At 41.1% G+C, this 18,413-nt stretch overlaps 1 protein-coding gene across 1 annotated transcript in view; it reads left to right on the plus strand.

Annotated features, from left to right (window-relative positions):
* The window catches only part of ophn1 (oligophrenin 1), a 229,854-nt gene that overhangs the window by 70,049 nt on the left and 141,392 nt on the right, over positions 1 to 18,413 (plus strand). The window contains exon 2 of the mRNA XM_073057890.1: positions 8,212 to 8,307. Within this exon, the coding sequence (XP_072913991.1) occupies positions 8,212 to 8,307 (96 nt within the window). The remainder of the gene's footprint in view (positions 1 to 8,211; positions 8,308 to 18,413) is intronic.

Consider the following 18,413-nt stretch of genomic DNA (forward strand, 5'->3'; position numbering starts at 1 on the left):
CTTGAACACCACAAAGTAGGGCACAGTGGTAATGAATTTTGACATAAGACACTGGAGCAGAATTAGGCCATTTGGCCCATTGAGTCTGCTCTGCCATTCGGCCCTGCCTGATTTATTATCCCTCTCAACCCCAACATGTGAAGGAGCAAACTGAAAGGTCACACGGAGCTGGTGTTTTGAAATAATGGATTTATTGGGAAAATCTGGTGCACACCAGGAGGCCTGTCGAAGCTGATCTATCTGAGCAAGAATTTCATATATCCTTTAAAATTCGAAGTAAGTTTATTATCAAAGTGTATATATTTCACCATATAAAAACCTTGAGATTCATTTTCTAGCAGGCATACTCAATAAACCCATAATAGAATAATAATCATTTCAGAATTAGTAAAAGAGTGCACCAGCTTGGGTATTCAACCTGTGTGCAAAAGACAACAAACTACTAATATAAAAAGAAAGAAAAATTAATAAATAAATAAGCAATAAATATCAAGAACATGAGATCAAAGAGCTATTGAAATTGAGTTCATAGGTTGTGGGAACAGTTCAATGAATGGGCAAGTGAAGGTATTCCCACTGGCTCAAGGTCCTGATGGTTGAGGGGGAATAACTTCCTGAACCTGGTGGTGTGAGTCCTGAGGCTCCTGTACCTTCTTCCTGATGGCACCAGCAAGAAGAGAGCATGACCTGGGTGGTGGGGGTCCCTGATGATGGATGCTATTTTTCTGCAACAGCATTTTGTGTAGATGTGCTTAATGGTGGGAGGGCTATACCCATGATGGACTGGACTGTATCCACTAATTTATGTAGGATTTTATAATCTAGGTTGATGAAATTACCAGTAAAACTATATTTTGATAATAGAATAATGGTTACAAAAATAATTAAATAACAGATTAGAGTAAAATAATTATTCATAGTACAAACAGTAAATCCAATTTTCTATTACTACAATGGGTGCACATTAGAACATAATTAATGAAGTTCCTATCACTATTGCATTCCATATCTCTATTTATGTTTGTAGCTCCTTTTTTCCACATTAGCATATTCCACATCCCTATTTACTAGTTATTAGCCTTCACTATTTAACACACAAACAGACCCTTTGGCCCATCTAGTCTGTGCCTATCTAATGTTCTGCCTAGTCTCATCAACCTGCATGCAGACCATAGCCCTTCATTCCCCTCCCATCCCTGGTCATTCATTCGTTATGTCTCATGTTGTATGATGTGGGTGATCATGGTCTTTCCATGGCCATGATTGTTCTTACAGAAGTGGTTTGCCATTGCCTTCTTCAGGGCAGTGTCTTTATAAGATGTGTGACCCCAGCCATTATCAATACTCTTCAGAGATTGTCTGCCTGGTGTCAGTGGTCTCATAAACAGGACTTGATATGCACCAGCTGCTCATACGACCATCTACCACCTGCTCGCATGGCTTCACGTGACCCTGACTTCAGGGGGAGGGGGTGCTAAGCAGGTGCTACACCTTGCCCAAGGGTGACCTGCAGGCTAGTGGAGGGAAGGAGCACCTTACACCCCCTTTGGTAGTGACGTATCTTCATCCAGTCAGGACTAGTTAACAGCCCTCACTATACTTTCCTCTTACAACAAGTTAATAAGATATCTTCAGAAACATCAGCATCCAGAGTTGGACGCATCTTTTGTAGATGAGAGATGTTTAAGAAGGGAGGCTCAGCTAGCAGCTGTGTTTTAGCTCAGTCGAGAAGCCACATGAGGCAAATTCTCTTTCACATTCACCTTGTTCTGATGTTTCTTTGCTGTCACCTATATGATTGGTTAGTGATTAAATTGTTAGACTCCCATTCAGATCTGAAGCTGCGAGTCTAAATCCTAGCACAGGAGCAAGAGAATTGAAACTCACCAAGTTCTTAAAAGGCCAGTATCAGCAAAGTTGATCAGTGCTTGGAGTATTGTGTGCAGTTCTTGTCACTTAGCTACAGGAAGGATATCAATGAGATTGAAAATGTATAAGGATGTTGCCGGGAAGTGAGGAGTCCGAGGGAAAGGTTAAACAGGTTAGGACTCTATTCCCTGGAATGTAGGAGACTGAGGGAGATTCGATAGACGTATATATACAAAATTATCGGGGGTATAGATAGGGTACAGACAAGCAGGCTTTTTCCACTTTGGTGGGTGAGGTTAGAACTAGAGGTCTTGGGTTAAGGGTGAAAAGTGAAATGTTGAAGGGGAGTATGGGGGGGAAGCTTCTTCAATTGGAGGGTGGTGAGAGTGTGGGATGAGCAGCCAGCGGAAGTGGTGGATGTGGTGGATTTCAACATTCAAGAGAAGTTTGGGTAAGTCCATGAATGGGAGGGGTGTGGAGGGCTGTGGTCCAGGTGAGTCTCAATGGGACCTAGCAGAATAATAGTTTGGCATGGACTAGAATGGCTGTAGCACCTGTTTTTGTGCTGTAGCACTCTATGACTTAATCATAAAACTAATTTTTTCCTCTGTATAAATATTTCGTGTTCACTGAGGAAAGAAATTGTCATCAAGCCTAAAAGTGAATCCCATCTTGTTTTCTGAATAGATGCAGGCATGCAGCAATATCTTATTCCCAGATAAACATCAAACCAAATCACCAACCATCCATGAACTGGTTCAAACTCGTCTGTCAGGGACGATACCGGAGTGGAAGTCAGTACAGCCAGCCTTTCTGAATTAATATACGTATGTCTCAGGGTAAATTGTCTGCAGGGCAGGAAAGAAAGCAACTGGGCCTTTTAATTTTTAACTGTGTATTAAAAACTTGACTTGCTGCATCATTTCCTGATATGATACCGTCAAAGCCCATGAACATAAAAAGCCAAGAAAAAGTGACGGGCACTACCATAAGAAAGCAGTATCCATCATCAAGGACCTCCACCATGCTGTATTCTCACTGCTGCTATCAGGAAGGAGGTAGAGGAGCCTTAGGTTCCCCCCCTCCCCCCCACGAACCAGGTTCAGGAACAGTTATTACCCTTCAACCATCAGCCTCCTTATCATGGGTAACTTCACTCACTGCAAGGCTGAACTGATTCCACAACCTATGGACTCACTTTCAAGGACCCTGCGCTCATGTGTATATTGTGTCCCTTTGCACATTTGGTTGTTTGACTTTGCATGTAGTTTTCCATTGATTCTATTGTGTTTCTTTGTGTCTGCTGTGAATACCTGCTGGAAAATGAATCTTGATTACATTTGGTGGCATATACCAACTTTAATAATAAACTTACTTTGAATTCGGAAAGGTAGGAATCCTTATTCCAAACCAATGTCAGATACAAGGGAAAATCTGCAGATGCTGGAAATCTGAGCAACACAGCAAAATGCTGGAGGAGCTCAGCAGGCCAGGTTGCATCTATGGAAAGAGCACAGTTGGCATTTCTGGCTGAGATCCTTCAGCAGGATGCCGAGTCTTCGATTGTACTCTTTTCCATAGAAGCTAGTTGGCCTGCTGAGTTTCTCTAACGTCAAACACGAGATAGGTTAATTAGTAGCCTTAATTTGTTCTCCCCTGTGGTATTTATGGTAATTTTATCTTGCTAACTGGCCAGGTTTTCTGTGTAAATTTGATGCTGTGCAAATGTTTGAAATATTTGTGATTATTTTGTGTACATTCATGGGCTTTAAGTTTGTTATTACTGCTCCTTTTAAGCAGTCTTATCTAATTTGTTGTTGACTCAATAAGTGTGTCCATAATTTTTCCTTTTATTGTTCACAAGGGCAACAAAGTCCATAGCATTGGTGCCTGCGTTCTAACCGTGGCTCTGTGTTGAGTTTCCCATTCTGATTGGGACGGGGTAGGTTTCCCCCCACTAATTTGTTTTCTCCCACTTGTTGGCAGGTTAATTGGTTACTGTAAATGAACCCTGGTGGAGCCTGCTGGCAGAACGCTGGGAGGAATTGATGGACATGCGAGAAAATGGGTTCCAGAAAGGGACTAGTGGGACTGCTTTGAGAGCCAGCAAAGTCCTGATGGGAGGAGTGGCCCACCCATGTCGTCATTTGAAATTACATCCCACTTCACAATCTACACCCTTTCTATATGGAACCAATTTTAAACTTCCTCTTTGATGACTTCCTCATTTTTTGGACAAGCATTCAATAAAGTATTTGTGTTCACTTTGACTGCCCAATGTTAAAACAATTAAGATGTGAAAGATATGATTATACAGAAAGCTGCTGCAGTTAACATTATTTTTCATGTGGAGTTCACAGCCTTTATTGTAGGTTGAGAAGTTGAAGCTGTTGTATTTTATGAATGATATTCCCAGACTTGGAGTCAGGAGGTGAAAGGGTTACAGAAGCCAACGGCAGGATGCATGAACAAGTGAAAGGAAGTGGAATGGGAACTGGAGCTGGTAAACCTGCCTTGGTGGGGCGGGCCTGATTAACACCAGTGGCTTAAACTGGGCCTGAAGGTTCGTTTTCTAAATGCAGTAACATCTGTTTTGGCATCCTGTAGCTGAGGTGGTGTACCACTGATTTTACTCCTGTGCTGCAAATCCATTTATTCAAAATTTGCATCCTTAAAACCGATAGTGTAAACTGAGCTCCACGGCACGAGGTCTTGAAAGGAGGCCAAAAAAGAGTGGATGTGGAGAGGATGTTTCCCATAGTGGGGGAGTCTAGGACCAGCGGGTGCAGCTTCAGCACAGAAGGATGTCCCTTTAGAACAGGGATGAAGAGGAATTTCCTCAGCCAGAGACTGGTGAATCTGTGGAATTCATTGCCACAGAAGGCCAATTCATTGACACATTCCATGCACCCACTACTGTGTTTAAAAAAAAAGCTACTTCCGCCAACTCAACCTATGTATTTCTCCAGTGATCTTAAAATTTCTCTCTCTCTTGTATTAGCCATTTCTGCCCTGGGATAATGTCTCTGACTATCTACTCCAGCTGCAGCTATTATCATATTGTATATTATATATCTCTATCAATTCACCTCTCATCTAAAGTGAAAATCCCTAGCTCACTCAACCTTTCCTAATAAGACATGTTCTGTAATCCAGGCAGCATCCTGGTAAATCTCATCTGCACCTTCTGCAAAGCTTCCATATCACTCTTATAATTTGTCCAGAGCTGAGCTAAACACAACACTCCAAGTGGTAAGGAACTGAAGTGTTGCTAATCCTATGTAGATCATAGGACTGCTGATTAAAACAACAGTTTTCAATATTAATGGGAGCAATCACAATTACGGGTGGCAGGTTAGAGATGCGTCTCTACTGAAGGAGATAGACGTAAGGTGCTCCTTCCCACTGCTAGCCTGCAGGTCATCCTTGGATGTAGCACCTGCTTAGCCCCCTCCCTCCCCGATCAGGGTCACGTGAAGCCTTGGGGGCAGGTATGTGCAGCTGGTGCACATCACAAGTCCTGGTTATGTGACCACTGACACCAGGTAGATAATCTCTGAAGAGTATTAATAATAGCTGGGGTCACCCATCTTGTAAGGACACTGGCCAGAAAGAGGCAATGACAAACCACTTCTGTGGAAAAATTTGCCAAGAACAATCATGATCATTGAAAGACCATGATTGCCTACAGCATCATATGACATGGCACATAATGATCCGTAACTAAGAATTTCGTTGAATGTTTTCCTTTTGACAAAAGAGCTTGAGACCAATTTCCAGAATGTAGAATTTGTACAATTTCTAGAATGATGTATTGTCTTTTGCGAGGTGAATTACAGTTAATTGGGAGACATCAGCATCAGTACATTTTGGCCTGATTAAGCGGCTGTTCCAATTAGTCAAACTTTCATGGAAATAGTTTAAAAAGGTATAAAAAAGACAAACTGCCATTTAACTGAATAACAAATTGTGTAGTTAAATGAAATACAGAACAAAATCGAAGACTACCAAAACTGCTTAAGTATTATAAAACTGTGTATGAGCTCCTATAGTTATTAACAGAGGAATTAATCCAGTGTACAGTGCTGTGTTCTTTTGAGTGACTGTAAATCAACAGAATCACTGCAGAAACCCAGTGCAGATAATGGACTGCCTTTGAAGTGCTTTGGATGATTACATCCTCCAAATTTTCATTTTAATTGTAATGCTCGAGATCATTTTCGATACCTTCAAATTGTTCCTAGTTCCTAATTTGCTGAAGTAGTGAAATTGTTTCATTTTCATTAAAACCAGCAGTGTAAACTGAGTTTCATGGCATGAGGTCTTGAAAGGCGAAGAAAGAGTGGACAAGGAGAGAACATTTCCAATAGTGAGAGAGTTTAGGACTAGGGGGCACAGCCTCGGAATAGAAGGATGTCCCTTTAAAACAGAGATGATGAGGAACTTCCTTCGCCAGTGGCTGGTGAATCTGTGGAATTCATTACTGCAGACGGCTGTGGAGGTCAAGTCATTGGGTGTGTTTGAAGTGGAGGTTAATAGGTTCTTAATTAGTAAGAGTGTCAAAGATTAGGGGGTGAAGGCATGAGAGTGGGGTGAGAAGGAAAATAAATCGGCTATGATCGAATGGTGGAGCAGACTCAATGGGCTGATTGATATAATTCTGCTCCTATGCAAGGTTATGCAAGGATTATGCAAGGATTTTCCCATGCAGAGTGTTTAAATTAACAAAGTTATCAAAAGCTTTATGGTATTTAGCGATGAAGTGTGGAGTAGTCCCTTCTGACCCTTCAAGCCATGCTACCCCAGCAGGCCCTGACAAACCTGATGCACCCTAACCTAATCGTGGGACAATTTATAATCACCAATTAACATACTCAGTATGTCTTTACATCATGGGGGGAACTGGAGCACCCAGAGAAAACCCACTCATTCCATGGAGAGGACATACAGACACACCTTACAGAACAAAGCTGGAATTAAACTCCAGAATTCCTCAAGCTGTAATAGCTTCTTGTGCTAACTGCTGCACTATCCTCATTCCCCCTGTGTCTGTATGTGTGGGAGGGGGGGGGGGGGGGAGGAGGAAGCACTTTAAGCTTCGAGAGATAATTCTGTAATTGACATAGGGTTTTGGGTGGCTGTAAAATATGTATAGTAAGTGCACAATTCTGGGAATAAGCGTAGGCTGGATGGACAACTCAGAAAATGGCATTGCTATCATCGGAGCACAGAATGTTGAGAGAGTATTTGTCAGAGATATTTGGGATGACACTATGAACAAGCAGAGAGATGTTCTGGATAACACAAGGGTGTGCAACCACGAGGCATAGACTGAAAGTGAATGGTAAAGACGCAGAGACATTATCAGAGTAGATGAGGAAGTTCCAGGCGTTTGGTAGACTTTCGATAACCCTGGACAACAAAGTTTTTTGAAGCTGTTGCTTCCTCAGCATTATTCTTTTGTTTATGATAGACAGCTTGAAGCTGAACACAAGTATAATTTCAGGCTACTGTACTTGTATCACGCAGGAATTTGGAGAAACAAGAAATTAACTTTTATTGAATATAATGCATTTAGTTGCATAATGGTGCTGACACTTCATATTAGTTCAACTAAGCTAAAAATATCTTGTTGATGATTTTCATTTTTACTCTATGTCTGAGTACAAGCTAAGTAACAAATATAGGTGATTTCAAAAAATGGTGCATGACGGGGAAATTTAATGATGATTTTCTTGATCAGCATGCCAAAGTCCATATGATACACCCTGAAGTATTCAGGAAGTAAAATCTTTGTTGTCTAGTGTAAGAGTAGTCAATATATGGAATTCTCAATCTGAGAGGAATGTGGAGGCTCATCAGTGAGTTTATTGAGATCTAATAGATTATTTGATATAAAGGAAATTAAAGAATAAAGTTATCTCATAAGATTTATCAGTTTGGTTGAGTAAACGTATACTCTGTAAACAATAAAGTTCTGTCTTTTCCCACCCCAACCCCTTTTCCTTTCCCACTTATGGAGTGAAAATACAATTTTGGTAGCATTGAGCTGGGCTGTGGAGCCTGGGAAAGGAGTAGGATATGTGGGCGTAATCCAGGGGTGGGTGTACCTCTATAATCCTGTTGCTCGGTGTTAGGATAAAGGGGAAAGGAAGCTCAATTTTATCGGTGTGGACTGCTCTGCCGCAGTGCAGTTTGTTGGGAGAGACAGTCGTTTGGAATGGTGGTGTGCTGTGATTTGAGGTCCCACTGCTTGGTCAGAAGATAAAGGGGGAAAGATCTGAATCACATCATTTAAAAATGTACTGATGTTTAAATGTTCCATCTTTTGTGTTGTTGCAGCTTACTCCTCGGCCGTGACAAAGTTTTCCCAGAGCCTGCATGCATTTCAGTTTGAATTCATTGGAGATACGTTAACAGACGATGAGATGAACATCGGTAAGGAACTGAAGTGTTGCTGTATTTGTGTACGAGATTAATATTGGTAAGAACATAGCGCAGTAGAGCACAGTACAGGCTCACAATATTATGCCAACCTTTTAATCTACTCAGCATAAATCTACCCCTTCCCTCCCACATAGCATTCCATTTTTCTGTCATCCATTTGTCTATCTAAGGGTCTGTTAAATCTCCCTAACGTAGCTGCCTTAACCACCACCTCTGGCAGTGTGTTCGACGCACCCACTACTGTGTGTAAAAAAAAACTAACTCTGACACCCCAACCTATGTATTTCTCCAGTGACCTTAAAATTACTCTCTTTTGTATTAGCCACTTCTGCCCTGGGATAAAGGCTCTGACTGTCTACTCTAGCTGCAGCTTGTATTATGTTATATATTATTCACCTCTATCAATTTGCCTCTGATCCAAGGTGAAAAGGCCAAGCTTCCTCAACCTCTCCTCATAAGACATCTTCCATGATCCAGGCAGCATCCTGGTAAATCTTCTCTGCACCCTCTCCAAAGCTCCCACATCCTTCCTGTAATATCATGCCAAGAACTAAACGTAGCTCTCCAAGTGGTAAGGAACTGAAATCAAGTCAAGTCAAATTTATTTATAAAGCACACTTAAAAACAACCCATGTTGACCAAAGTGCTGTACAAACTGTAACAGGTAGCTAAAATCACAAATACAAGGAACACAGATATAAACAACAAGGCACTCAGCTTAAGGGCACAGAATAAACAACACATGAGCCTAGGCACAAGCCAAAAATCAGCCACATCAGGAAGATTCAAACGCTAGTGAATAAAGGTAAGTTTTGAGCCTGGATTTAAAAGAGTCGATGGAAGGGGCAGATCTGATAGGGAGGGGAATGCTGTTCCACAGTCTAGGGGCTGCAACAGCAAAGGCACGGTCACCCCTGAGCTTAAATTTAGATCATGGGACAGCCAGGAGCCCCAAGTCAGCTGACCTGAGAGGCCTGGAAGTAGAATAAGGGGTTAGAAGATCTGTGATATAGGAGGGGTGGGGGCAGCCCATTTAGGGCTTTATAAACAAACAGGAGAACCTTAAAAATCAATTCTGAACCGTACTGGCAGCCAGTGGAGAGAGGCCAGGATAGGAGTGATATGGTCCCTCTTCCGGACACCTGTCAGGAGCCTTGCTGCAGTGTTCTGGACCAGTTGCAGGCGGGTCAGGGACGACTGACTAATCCCAGTATACAGGGAGTTGGAGTAGTCCAAGCGGGAGGATATAAGGGCGTGGACGACTTTCTCGAGATCTTTGAAAGAGAAAAACGGCTTGATTTTGGCAATAGTACGAAGCTGGAAAAAAAGGACTTCCACTACTGCATTAACTTGCTTGTCAGGCTTAAAGGCGGAATCAAAGTGTTTTGATTCCATATAGTGGAAGTGTTGCTAATTCCATACAGTGCTGATCTAAACACTAATGTTCAATATTAATGGTTGTATCCACAATTAAAAAATTTAGTTGAGTGATTTCCTTTCGCCAAAGTGCTGGGAATCCAATTTGGAAGAGTTTGAGACCAACCACAAATTGGACAATTCCCAGAATGATATATTATCTGCTCATGTCAAATACAGTGGATTCCTGTTCATTGTGACATACCGGGACCGGTAAATTTAGCCCAATTAAACGTTTGCCCTAATTAGCTGAAGTTTCATGGAAGTGGTTAAAGAGGTATAAAAAAGACAATTTACTGCTTAACTGAGTACCGAATTACTTATTTACAAACGTTTGTGAATGAAATACAGAACAAATTACAACACTATCAAAACTATTACAGTACTATAAAACTGTATTAGTTTGTAAAGTTATTGATGGAGGAATTAATCCAGTGTACTCTGCCCTCTTTTCATTGACTGTAAATGAACAAATTAGCGCAGACACCTAGTGCAGATAATGGACTGCCTTCATACAATGCTTTTGTCGATTGTGTCTTCCAAATCTTCACTTTCCTTGTAACATTTGAGATGATTGTCGATATCGTCAAATTCTTTATAGTTCCTAACTTGTTGAAGTGGTGAAATTGATTCATTTTCACTCCCGGCCGTTTCCGTCATCTCTGAGCCTGAATGCTTGAAACTGTGGTGAGCAAAACAGTCTGGATTGTCTTACCGCTTACTTCTCACCAACCATCAGAGACAAAATCCACTGCTTTTTGAATACAAACACACATAAGTGATGCTGTTTAAAAACTGTTTGCTCTAACCACGATGTAATGTCTAAAAGCCACACGATGTGCACAGAACTAACAATAGCTAGAAACTGTGCGGCAGCAGTTGCCTGTCCCAATTAAGCAGCATAGTGTCACAAATAAACAAAGGAAATTGTGGCTATTTTCTGGATTAGTTTCTGTTCTTTAAGAGTTGTCCCAAATGTATGGCTGTCCCGAATAACCGATGGCCCAGATAAATGGAATTCACAGTATTATTGGGCTCACACTTTATTGATTTTTTTGTATAAATAGAAATAGTTGTTCTTTGCATAAATGGCTGTTCTTGAGAACTGAGATCTGTGCATTTGTTACAATAAAAATGATAGAGTGCTTCTGGGAAAGGGGTAAGTTTCCAGGATCTGCTCTGAATATTATTTCTTGAGCTGCTGAGTATGATTTGTTAGCATTGAGTTAATGAAAAGTTTTGGCTTCCTGGAACCTTCACTGAAAGTGAGAGCTTGCTTCACCTTGAGGTTAGATTTCAGGAGAATGCATGGGCGTTTACTCCAGTCAGGAATGAACGAAGTTCTTGCTCACTTCCAGAGCCCCTCCCTGACACACTCCTCTGCCTGAAGAGGAGCACTTTGGGAAGAGACGCTTTTTTGATATCACAGCTGCTTCTAGAATTTCTAATATTCTTAACAGTCAGTCTGAATTTAACATTTGCTGCAGTACAGCCTGCCTTGTTAATAAAAAGGTAGAAAATTTTAATGCCAAAGAGAGGGCAGTGGTTGACATAGCAGCCCCTGAAAATTTTGTTACAAAATCATCTACTGTTATAATACCATGGAAAACTCAAGCAGGCTGTAAACTTAAATGACAGTGTCATAAGACAGTGTCATGAATGGAGGGAGACTTAACTGACAGTTCACTATGAAATCTTGAGGGCTTATGTAACTAAATGCAACAAAGCAGTTCACCTTGAGAGACAGTTGTACTTTTCTAAAATTAATTGTTTTCAACTATTGATCAAATATTAAACCCAGTTCCATTGATGGAATGGTTGCTGAAAGCATGTGAAGCTAAAAATGAGAGCTTTGCTGCATTTGTTACAGAAAAAATAAATAATATGAAATGTAATATAATACAGACCTCAAGTATAAATCTTGTTGAACCTCCACAAGCTCAACACTGTGAACTAAACTTCTTTACTGAAATAAGTTTACCAAAATTTTCAGAAATTGTTACTCAGCTAAAACTGCTTGTGTCCTTGATCCTATTCCCACAGGCTTTTTAAACGAAGTTTCTGAAATACTGATCAACAGTGTACTCGACATAGTTAATTGCTCACTAGTTTCTGGCATTTTTCCGTATTCCTTAAAAGCTGCAGTAATTAAACCCCTGCTTAAGAAAAATAAGCTAGACTGCTCTGTTTTGGACAGTTTTGGATCTATTTCCAACCTGACTTTTCGTAGTAAAATTTTGGAAAAAGTAATTTTTCAACATATAAATGATTACTTGAATGAAAGTAATTCCCCCTCCCCTTTCTTTCTCCTGAGGCCTCCCATCCCATGATCCTTTCCCTTCTCCAGCTTTGTATAACTTTCGCCAATCACCTTTCCAGCTCTTAGCTTCATCCCACCCCCTCCGGTCTTCTATCATTTCGCATTTCCCCCTCCCCCCCACTACTTACTATCTTTCCTTTCGGCTAGTCCTGATGAAGGGTCTCGCCCGAAACGTCAACAGCGCTTGTCCCTATAGATGCTGCCTGGCCTGCTGTGTTCCACCAGCATTTTGTGTGTGTTGTTGTTTGAATTTCCAGCATCTGCAGATTTCCTCGTGTTTGCACTTGAATAAAAATTCTATTCTTGAAGTATCAATCATGTTTTAGATCTAATCATAGTACAGAAACTGTGCTATTGAAAGTAGTAAATAACTTACAGTTTAATGCCAACACAGGTAACATATCAGTTCTTAATCTCTTAGATTTGAGTGCAGCATTTGATACTGTAGATCACAGCAATCTCATAAACCACCTTTGTCAATGGATAGGTCTTTCTGGTTTCAATCTGATATAACAGGAAGAAAATTATTTGTTGTGCGTCCAAAATCCATGATGCTGTGTTTGGTGTGCCGCAAGGAACAATTCTTGGCCCTTAGTTATCTTCACTCTGCATGTTCCCATTAAGTCAGACTATTTCAAAGCACAAGATGAACCACAGTTATGCAGGCAACACACAGCTGCATTTGTGTATTACCAGGACCCTGAGGCTGTAAATCCTCTGGTCTAGTGTTCAACTAGCATTACAGAACGGAGCTCGAATTTTCTTAAACTAAATATGGAAAAACCAGAAATTTTGGTATTGGCAGTAGTAATAAAAAAAGTGTGAACCTTCGTAATAAACTTGATCATCTGGTCTTACAAATTAAGCTGGAAGTAAAGAATTTAGTTGTTATTACCGACTCTGAGCTACATTTCAAATCACATTATTTATCATATTATTGAGACTGCTCTGTCACTTAAGGAATTTTGCAAGAGCTCAATTTCTTATTAGCATCTCATGATGCAGAAAAATTGATGCACACTTGTTTGTAGCTGTTTAGTCTACCATAATGTGCTCTTTTCAGGACGGCCTAAGGAGGATATAAATCGGCTGCATCTTGTTCAAAATGCAGCCACAAGAATCTAAGCAAAAAAAAAAAAAAAGAAAATCTGAGCACATTTCACCAGTTTTGACATCATTACTCTGGCTGCCTGGGTACTTTAGGATCAATTTTAAAATGCTCTTAATTAAGGCAGGTCCTGTTTGACAAACTTACTGGAGCTCTTTGAGGATATAATAATAACAGATGGACGATATTTACTTGGCTTTCCAGAAGGTGTCTGATAACGACCACTTATCTATAAGATAATGATGCATAGAGTCGGGGGTGATGTAGTAGCATGCATGGAGAATTGGTTAACCAAAAGAAAGCGGAGAGTTGGGATACATGAGTGTTTCTCTGGTTGGCAATCGATAGTGAGTGGTATATCACAGGGGATGGTGCTGGACCTGCAACTGTTCACGATATACATTAACGGTCTGGAAGAGGGGACTGAGTGTAGTGTATCTAAGTTTGCTGATAACACTAAGTTAAGTGGAAAAGCAAATTGTGCGATGGGCAAGGGTCTGGCAGATGGAGTACAATGTTGGTAAATGTGAGGTCATCCACTTCGGAAGGAAAAGTGAAAGATCAGATTGTTATTTAAATGGTAAAAGATTGCAGCATGCTGCTGTGGAGAAGGACTTGTGAGTGTTTGTGCATGAATCGCGAAAGGTTGGTTTGTGGGTGCAATAGGCTATCAAGACGGCAAATGGAATGTTGGCCTTCATTGCTAGAGGAATTGAATGTATGAGCAGGGTGGTTGTGCTCCAATTGTGAAGGGTACTGGTGAGGCCGCATCTGGAGTACTGTGTGCATTTCTGGTCTCCTTACTTGAGGAAGGATACACTGGCTTCGGAGGCAGTGCAGAGGAGGTTCACCAGGTTGATTCCAGAGATGAGGGGGTTAGACTATGAGGAGAAATTGAGTTGCCTGGGACTGTAATTACTGGATTTCAGAAGAATGAGAGGAGATCTTATAGAAACATATAAAATTATGAAAGGGATAGATAAGATGGAGGCAGGAAAGTTGTTTCCACTGGTAGGTGAGACTAGAACTAGGGGATATAGCCTCAAAATTCAGGGGAGTAAACTTAGGACTGAGACGAAGAAGAAATGCTTTTCCCAGAGAATGGTGAATCTGTGGAATTGTCTGCCCTTTGAAGCAGTGGAGGTTACCTCAGAAAATATATTTAAGACAAGGTTGGATAGATTTTTGCATAGTAGGGGAATTAAGGGTTATGGGGAAAAGGCAGGTAGGTGGAGATGAGTCCATGGTCAGATCAGGCCTACACCTGCTCCTATTTCTTATGTCCTTATATATAAGGCTCTGAATGATATAGCTCCTCTGTATATTTTGGAGAGTCTATCCCCTTACATCCCTAATCATAATCTTAGATCTACGAATACTGGTTTGCTTAGTGTTTCTAAATCCAAGCATATAAGAACTGGTGATGTGGCCTTTTGCTCTTATGCACCAAAAATCTGGAGTGCTCTACCGACTGAGATATGCCAGGCCTGTAATGTGGAATGTTTCTAAAAACCTAATTTTTTAATTTGGCCTATTTATAGGATTACTTCGTTCCTGTTGATGTTGATTACATTTATAAAATTTGGTGTATTCAATTACGTTTTACTCCATCTAATGTTTGTCTTAGGATTTTAAATTTTGCCTCATTTTTATGACTATATTGATTATTTTTACAATCTAGACAAAGCACCTTGAGCCTGCATCTTAATGTATGGAAGGTCTATATAAATAATGTTATTTTTCTTCTTATTATATGTGGAAATGGTGATGAGTGGACTGCCACCTTGAATCCCAACAGTGGCAGGGGTTCCCAATCTGGGGTCTGTGGACCCTTTGGTTAACGGTAGGGCTCCATGGCATAAAAAAGGTTGGGAACTCCTGGTAGAGGGTGAAAGGGTTCTCGGTGCTGCTGTTCAATAGGGAATTTCAGTGCTTAGAGCAGTGCAACAGAAGCTGCATTGGCTTATTAGTGTCACATGTACGAAGACTCAGTGAAAAGTTTGTCGTACATACTGTTCATACAGGTCAGGTCATTGAGCTAGAGTAAAACAACGTATTTCACAACAAATGCCAGAGATTTTAAATCTGATTCTGCTGCTAAGGTAAAGCAATAATAATGCAGACTGAAGTTTAAAAGATACTGGAAGAAGGGCAGTGTGGGTAATGATAAAGTGGAAGATCATAACGAGGTAGATGGTGAGGCCAGGAGTCCATCTTATAGTACAAGAGGTTCATTTCAGAGCCGGCTAACAGCAGGATAGAGGCCGTTCTCGACCCTGGTGGCAAGAATTTTCAGGCTTTTATATTTTCTGCCCAGTGGGAGAGGGAAGAAGAGAAAATGTCTGGAGTAATGGGGGTTTTAAAAAATAACTTAGTTTACATGCTACCTCAATCTTTTGCAGACATTTATTTTGATGGAGAGAGCCTCTCTAATTCAGCTTTCAGCTGATAGATGGAACGTTGGATATTCCACAGAGGAATATTGTCGTATTAATTGCAAAGATTCCACTTGCCCAAACTTTTTAAAAAAAGATAAATCCTGCACATCTGCTCTTGATTTCTGGAATGCTGGGCTCGTTCTGATTAGCTACTTTAGCAGTATATTCCCACAGCAAAGTGATGCCATCAGCAAATACGAATGAACACTGAAGTGAATGATCAATATTAAAATTTAATTTAATGTTCAAAATTCAAAGTAAAGTTATTTTCAAAGTACGTATATATCACCAAATGCTATCCTGAGATTCATTGTCTTGCAGGCATTCACAGTAAATAATAAAATACAGCAGAATAAATGAAAAGCTACACACAAAGATTGATGAACAATCAATGTGGAAAAGTAGATAAACTGTGCAAATAAAAAATAAACCAATACTGTACGGTGTAAAAGATATATATATAATATATAGTTAGTGTGCTTAAGATGCTTGCACAGTACTGTAGTAATTTTATGTATTGCACTGTACTGCAATACACGTGAGAGATGATAAACCTGATTCTGATATAGATAGATAGATAGATACTTTATTCATCCCCATGGGGAAATTCAACTATTTTTCCAATGTCCCATACACTTGTTGTAGCAAAACTAATTACATACAATACTTAACTCAGTAAAAAAAAATATGATATGCATCTAAATCACCGTCTCAAAAAGCATTAATAATAGCTTTTAAAAAGTTCTTAAGTCCTGGCGGTAGAATTGTAAAGCCTAATGGCATTGGGGAGTATTGACCTCTTCATCCTGTCTGAGGAGCATTGCATCGATAGTAACCTGTCACTGAAACTGCTTCTCTGTCTCTGGATGTTCAGAGTTATCCATAATTGACCGTAGCCTACTCAGCGCCCTTCGCTCAGCTACCGATGTTAAACTCTCCAGTACTTTGCCCACGACAGAGCCCGCCTTCCTTACCAGCTTATTAAGACGTGAGGCGTCCCTCTTCTTAATGCTTCCTCCCCAACACGCCACCACAAAGAAGAGGGCGCTCTCCACAACTGACCTATAGAACATCTTCAGCATCTCACTACAGACATTGAATGACGCCAACCTTCTTAGGAAGTACATTCGACTCTGTGCCTTCCTGCACAAGGCATTTGTGTTGGCAGTCCAGTCAAGCTTCTCGTCTAACTGTACTCCCAGATACTTGTAGGTCTTAACCTGCTCCACACGTTCTCCATTAATGATCACTGGCTCCATATGAGGCCTAGATCTCCTAAAGTCCACCACCATCTCCTTGGTCTTGGTGATATTGAGACGCAGGTAGTTTGAGTTGCACCATATCACAAAGTCCTGTATCAGTTTCCTATACTCCTCCTCCTGTCCATTCCTGACACACCCCACTATGGCCGTGTCATCAGCGAACTTCTGCACATGGCAGGACTCTGAGTTATATTGGAAGTCTGATGTGTACAGGGTGAACAGGACCGGAGAGAGTACGGTTCCCTGCGGCGCCCCTGTGCTGCTGACCACCGTGTCAGACCTACAGTCTCCCAACCGCACATACTGAGGTCTATCTGTCAAGTGTCTCTATATGGGTCTTTATTGTGGGCTGAGTGTGGGAATGGGGTAGGGAGAGGGACTCACGGTTGGGAAAAGTGGAAGGGAAGGGAGAGGGGAGGGAGCAGGAAGGACCAGAGAGACATTCTGTAATAATCAATAAGCCAACTGTTTGGAATCAAATGACCTGGCCTGGTGTCTCAGGGTTGGGTGTGTCTGCACCCACACTACCCCCCGCCTCTGGCACTCCTTCTCAGTCACCTTTCCCACACCCCTCCCACGGCACTCCATCCTCGCCATTCCCAATATCTTTTGCTCCCTCTAGATTTACAAACTTGCTCTCTGCTCCACGTTGACAAATACAGTTCGGTACAAAATGTCTTTGGCACTCTCATCTAAATTAATCCGTAGATTGTGGGATTAGTTCAGTGTTGTGGTGGATGAAGTTATCCATGCTGGTTCAGGAGTCTGATGGTTGAAGCATAATAAGTGTTTCTGAGCCTGGTGATGTGGGACCTAAGGTTCCTGTACCTCCTTTCTGATGGCAGTGAGAAGAGAGCATGGCCCTTTGGAGGTCCTTGATGATGGGTGCTGCTTTCTTGTGGTGGGATGTGCTTCTAGCAATCATACTCTCACTTAGTCCAGCTACAAACTATCTGCAGGAAGAGCTCAGTGGGTTGAGCCACTTCACTAGGAGGAAAGGAATTGTCCACACTGAATCTTGATGCTAGGCTTCATCCCAAAGTGTCAACAGTTCCTTTCCTCTTACAGTGTTTGCTCAGCTTGAAATTCCTCCAGTAAAAAAAGAGACAAACATCAATCATTTTGTAGCGCGTGCGTGTGCGCGCACACACACACACACACACACACACACACACACACACTATTTACTATTTTACTAATCAGTGCAGACACTCAGTGTAGGAAATAGACTAATATTCTCATTCTCTCTCTCTTGCTCATTATATATATAATCTCTCTCTTTCTGAATATAAAACATACAGGTTTGTTATCACTGACTTATATGACATGAAATTTGTTGTCACCTATCAAGGGATGTGCTGGCATTGGCTAGAGTCTAGAGGAAGTTCATGATAATAATCCCAGGAATGAAAGGGTTAACACGAGGAACATTTGATAATTCTGGACCTGTAGTTGCTAGAGTTTAGATGAATGAAGGAAGACCATTGAATCCTGTCGACTATTGAAAGGTCTAGACGGAATGGATGTGGAGAGGATGTTTCCCATGGTGGGGA

Source organism: Hemitrygon akajei, chromosome 10, assembly GCF_048418815.1.
Source record: "Hemitrygon akajei chromosome 10, sHemAka1.3, whole genome shotgun sequence".
Taxonomy (NCBI): domain Eukaryota; kingdom Metazoa; phylum Chordata; class Chondrichthyes; order Myliobatiformes; family Dasyatidae; genus Hemitrygon; species Hemitrygon akajei.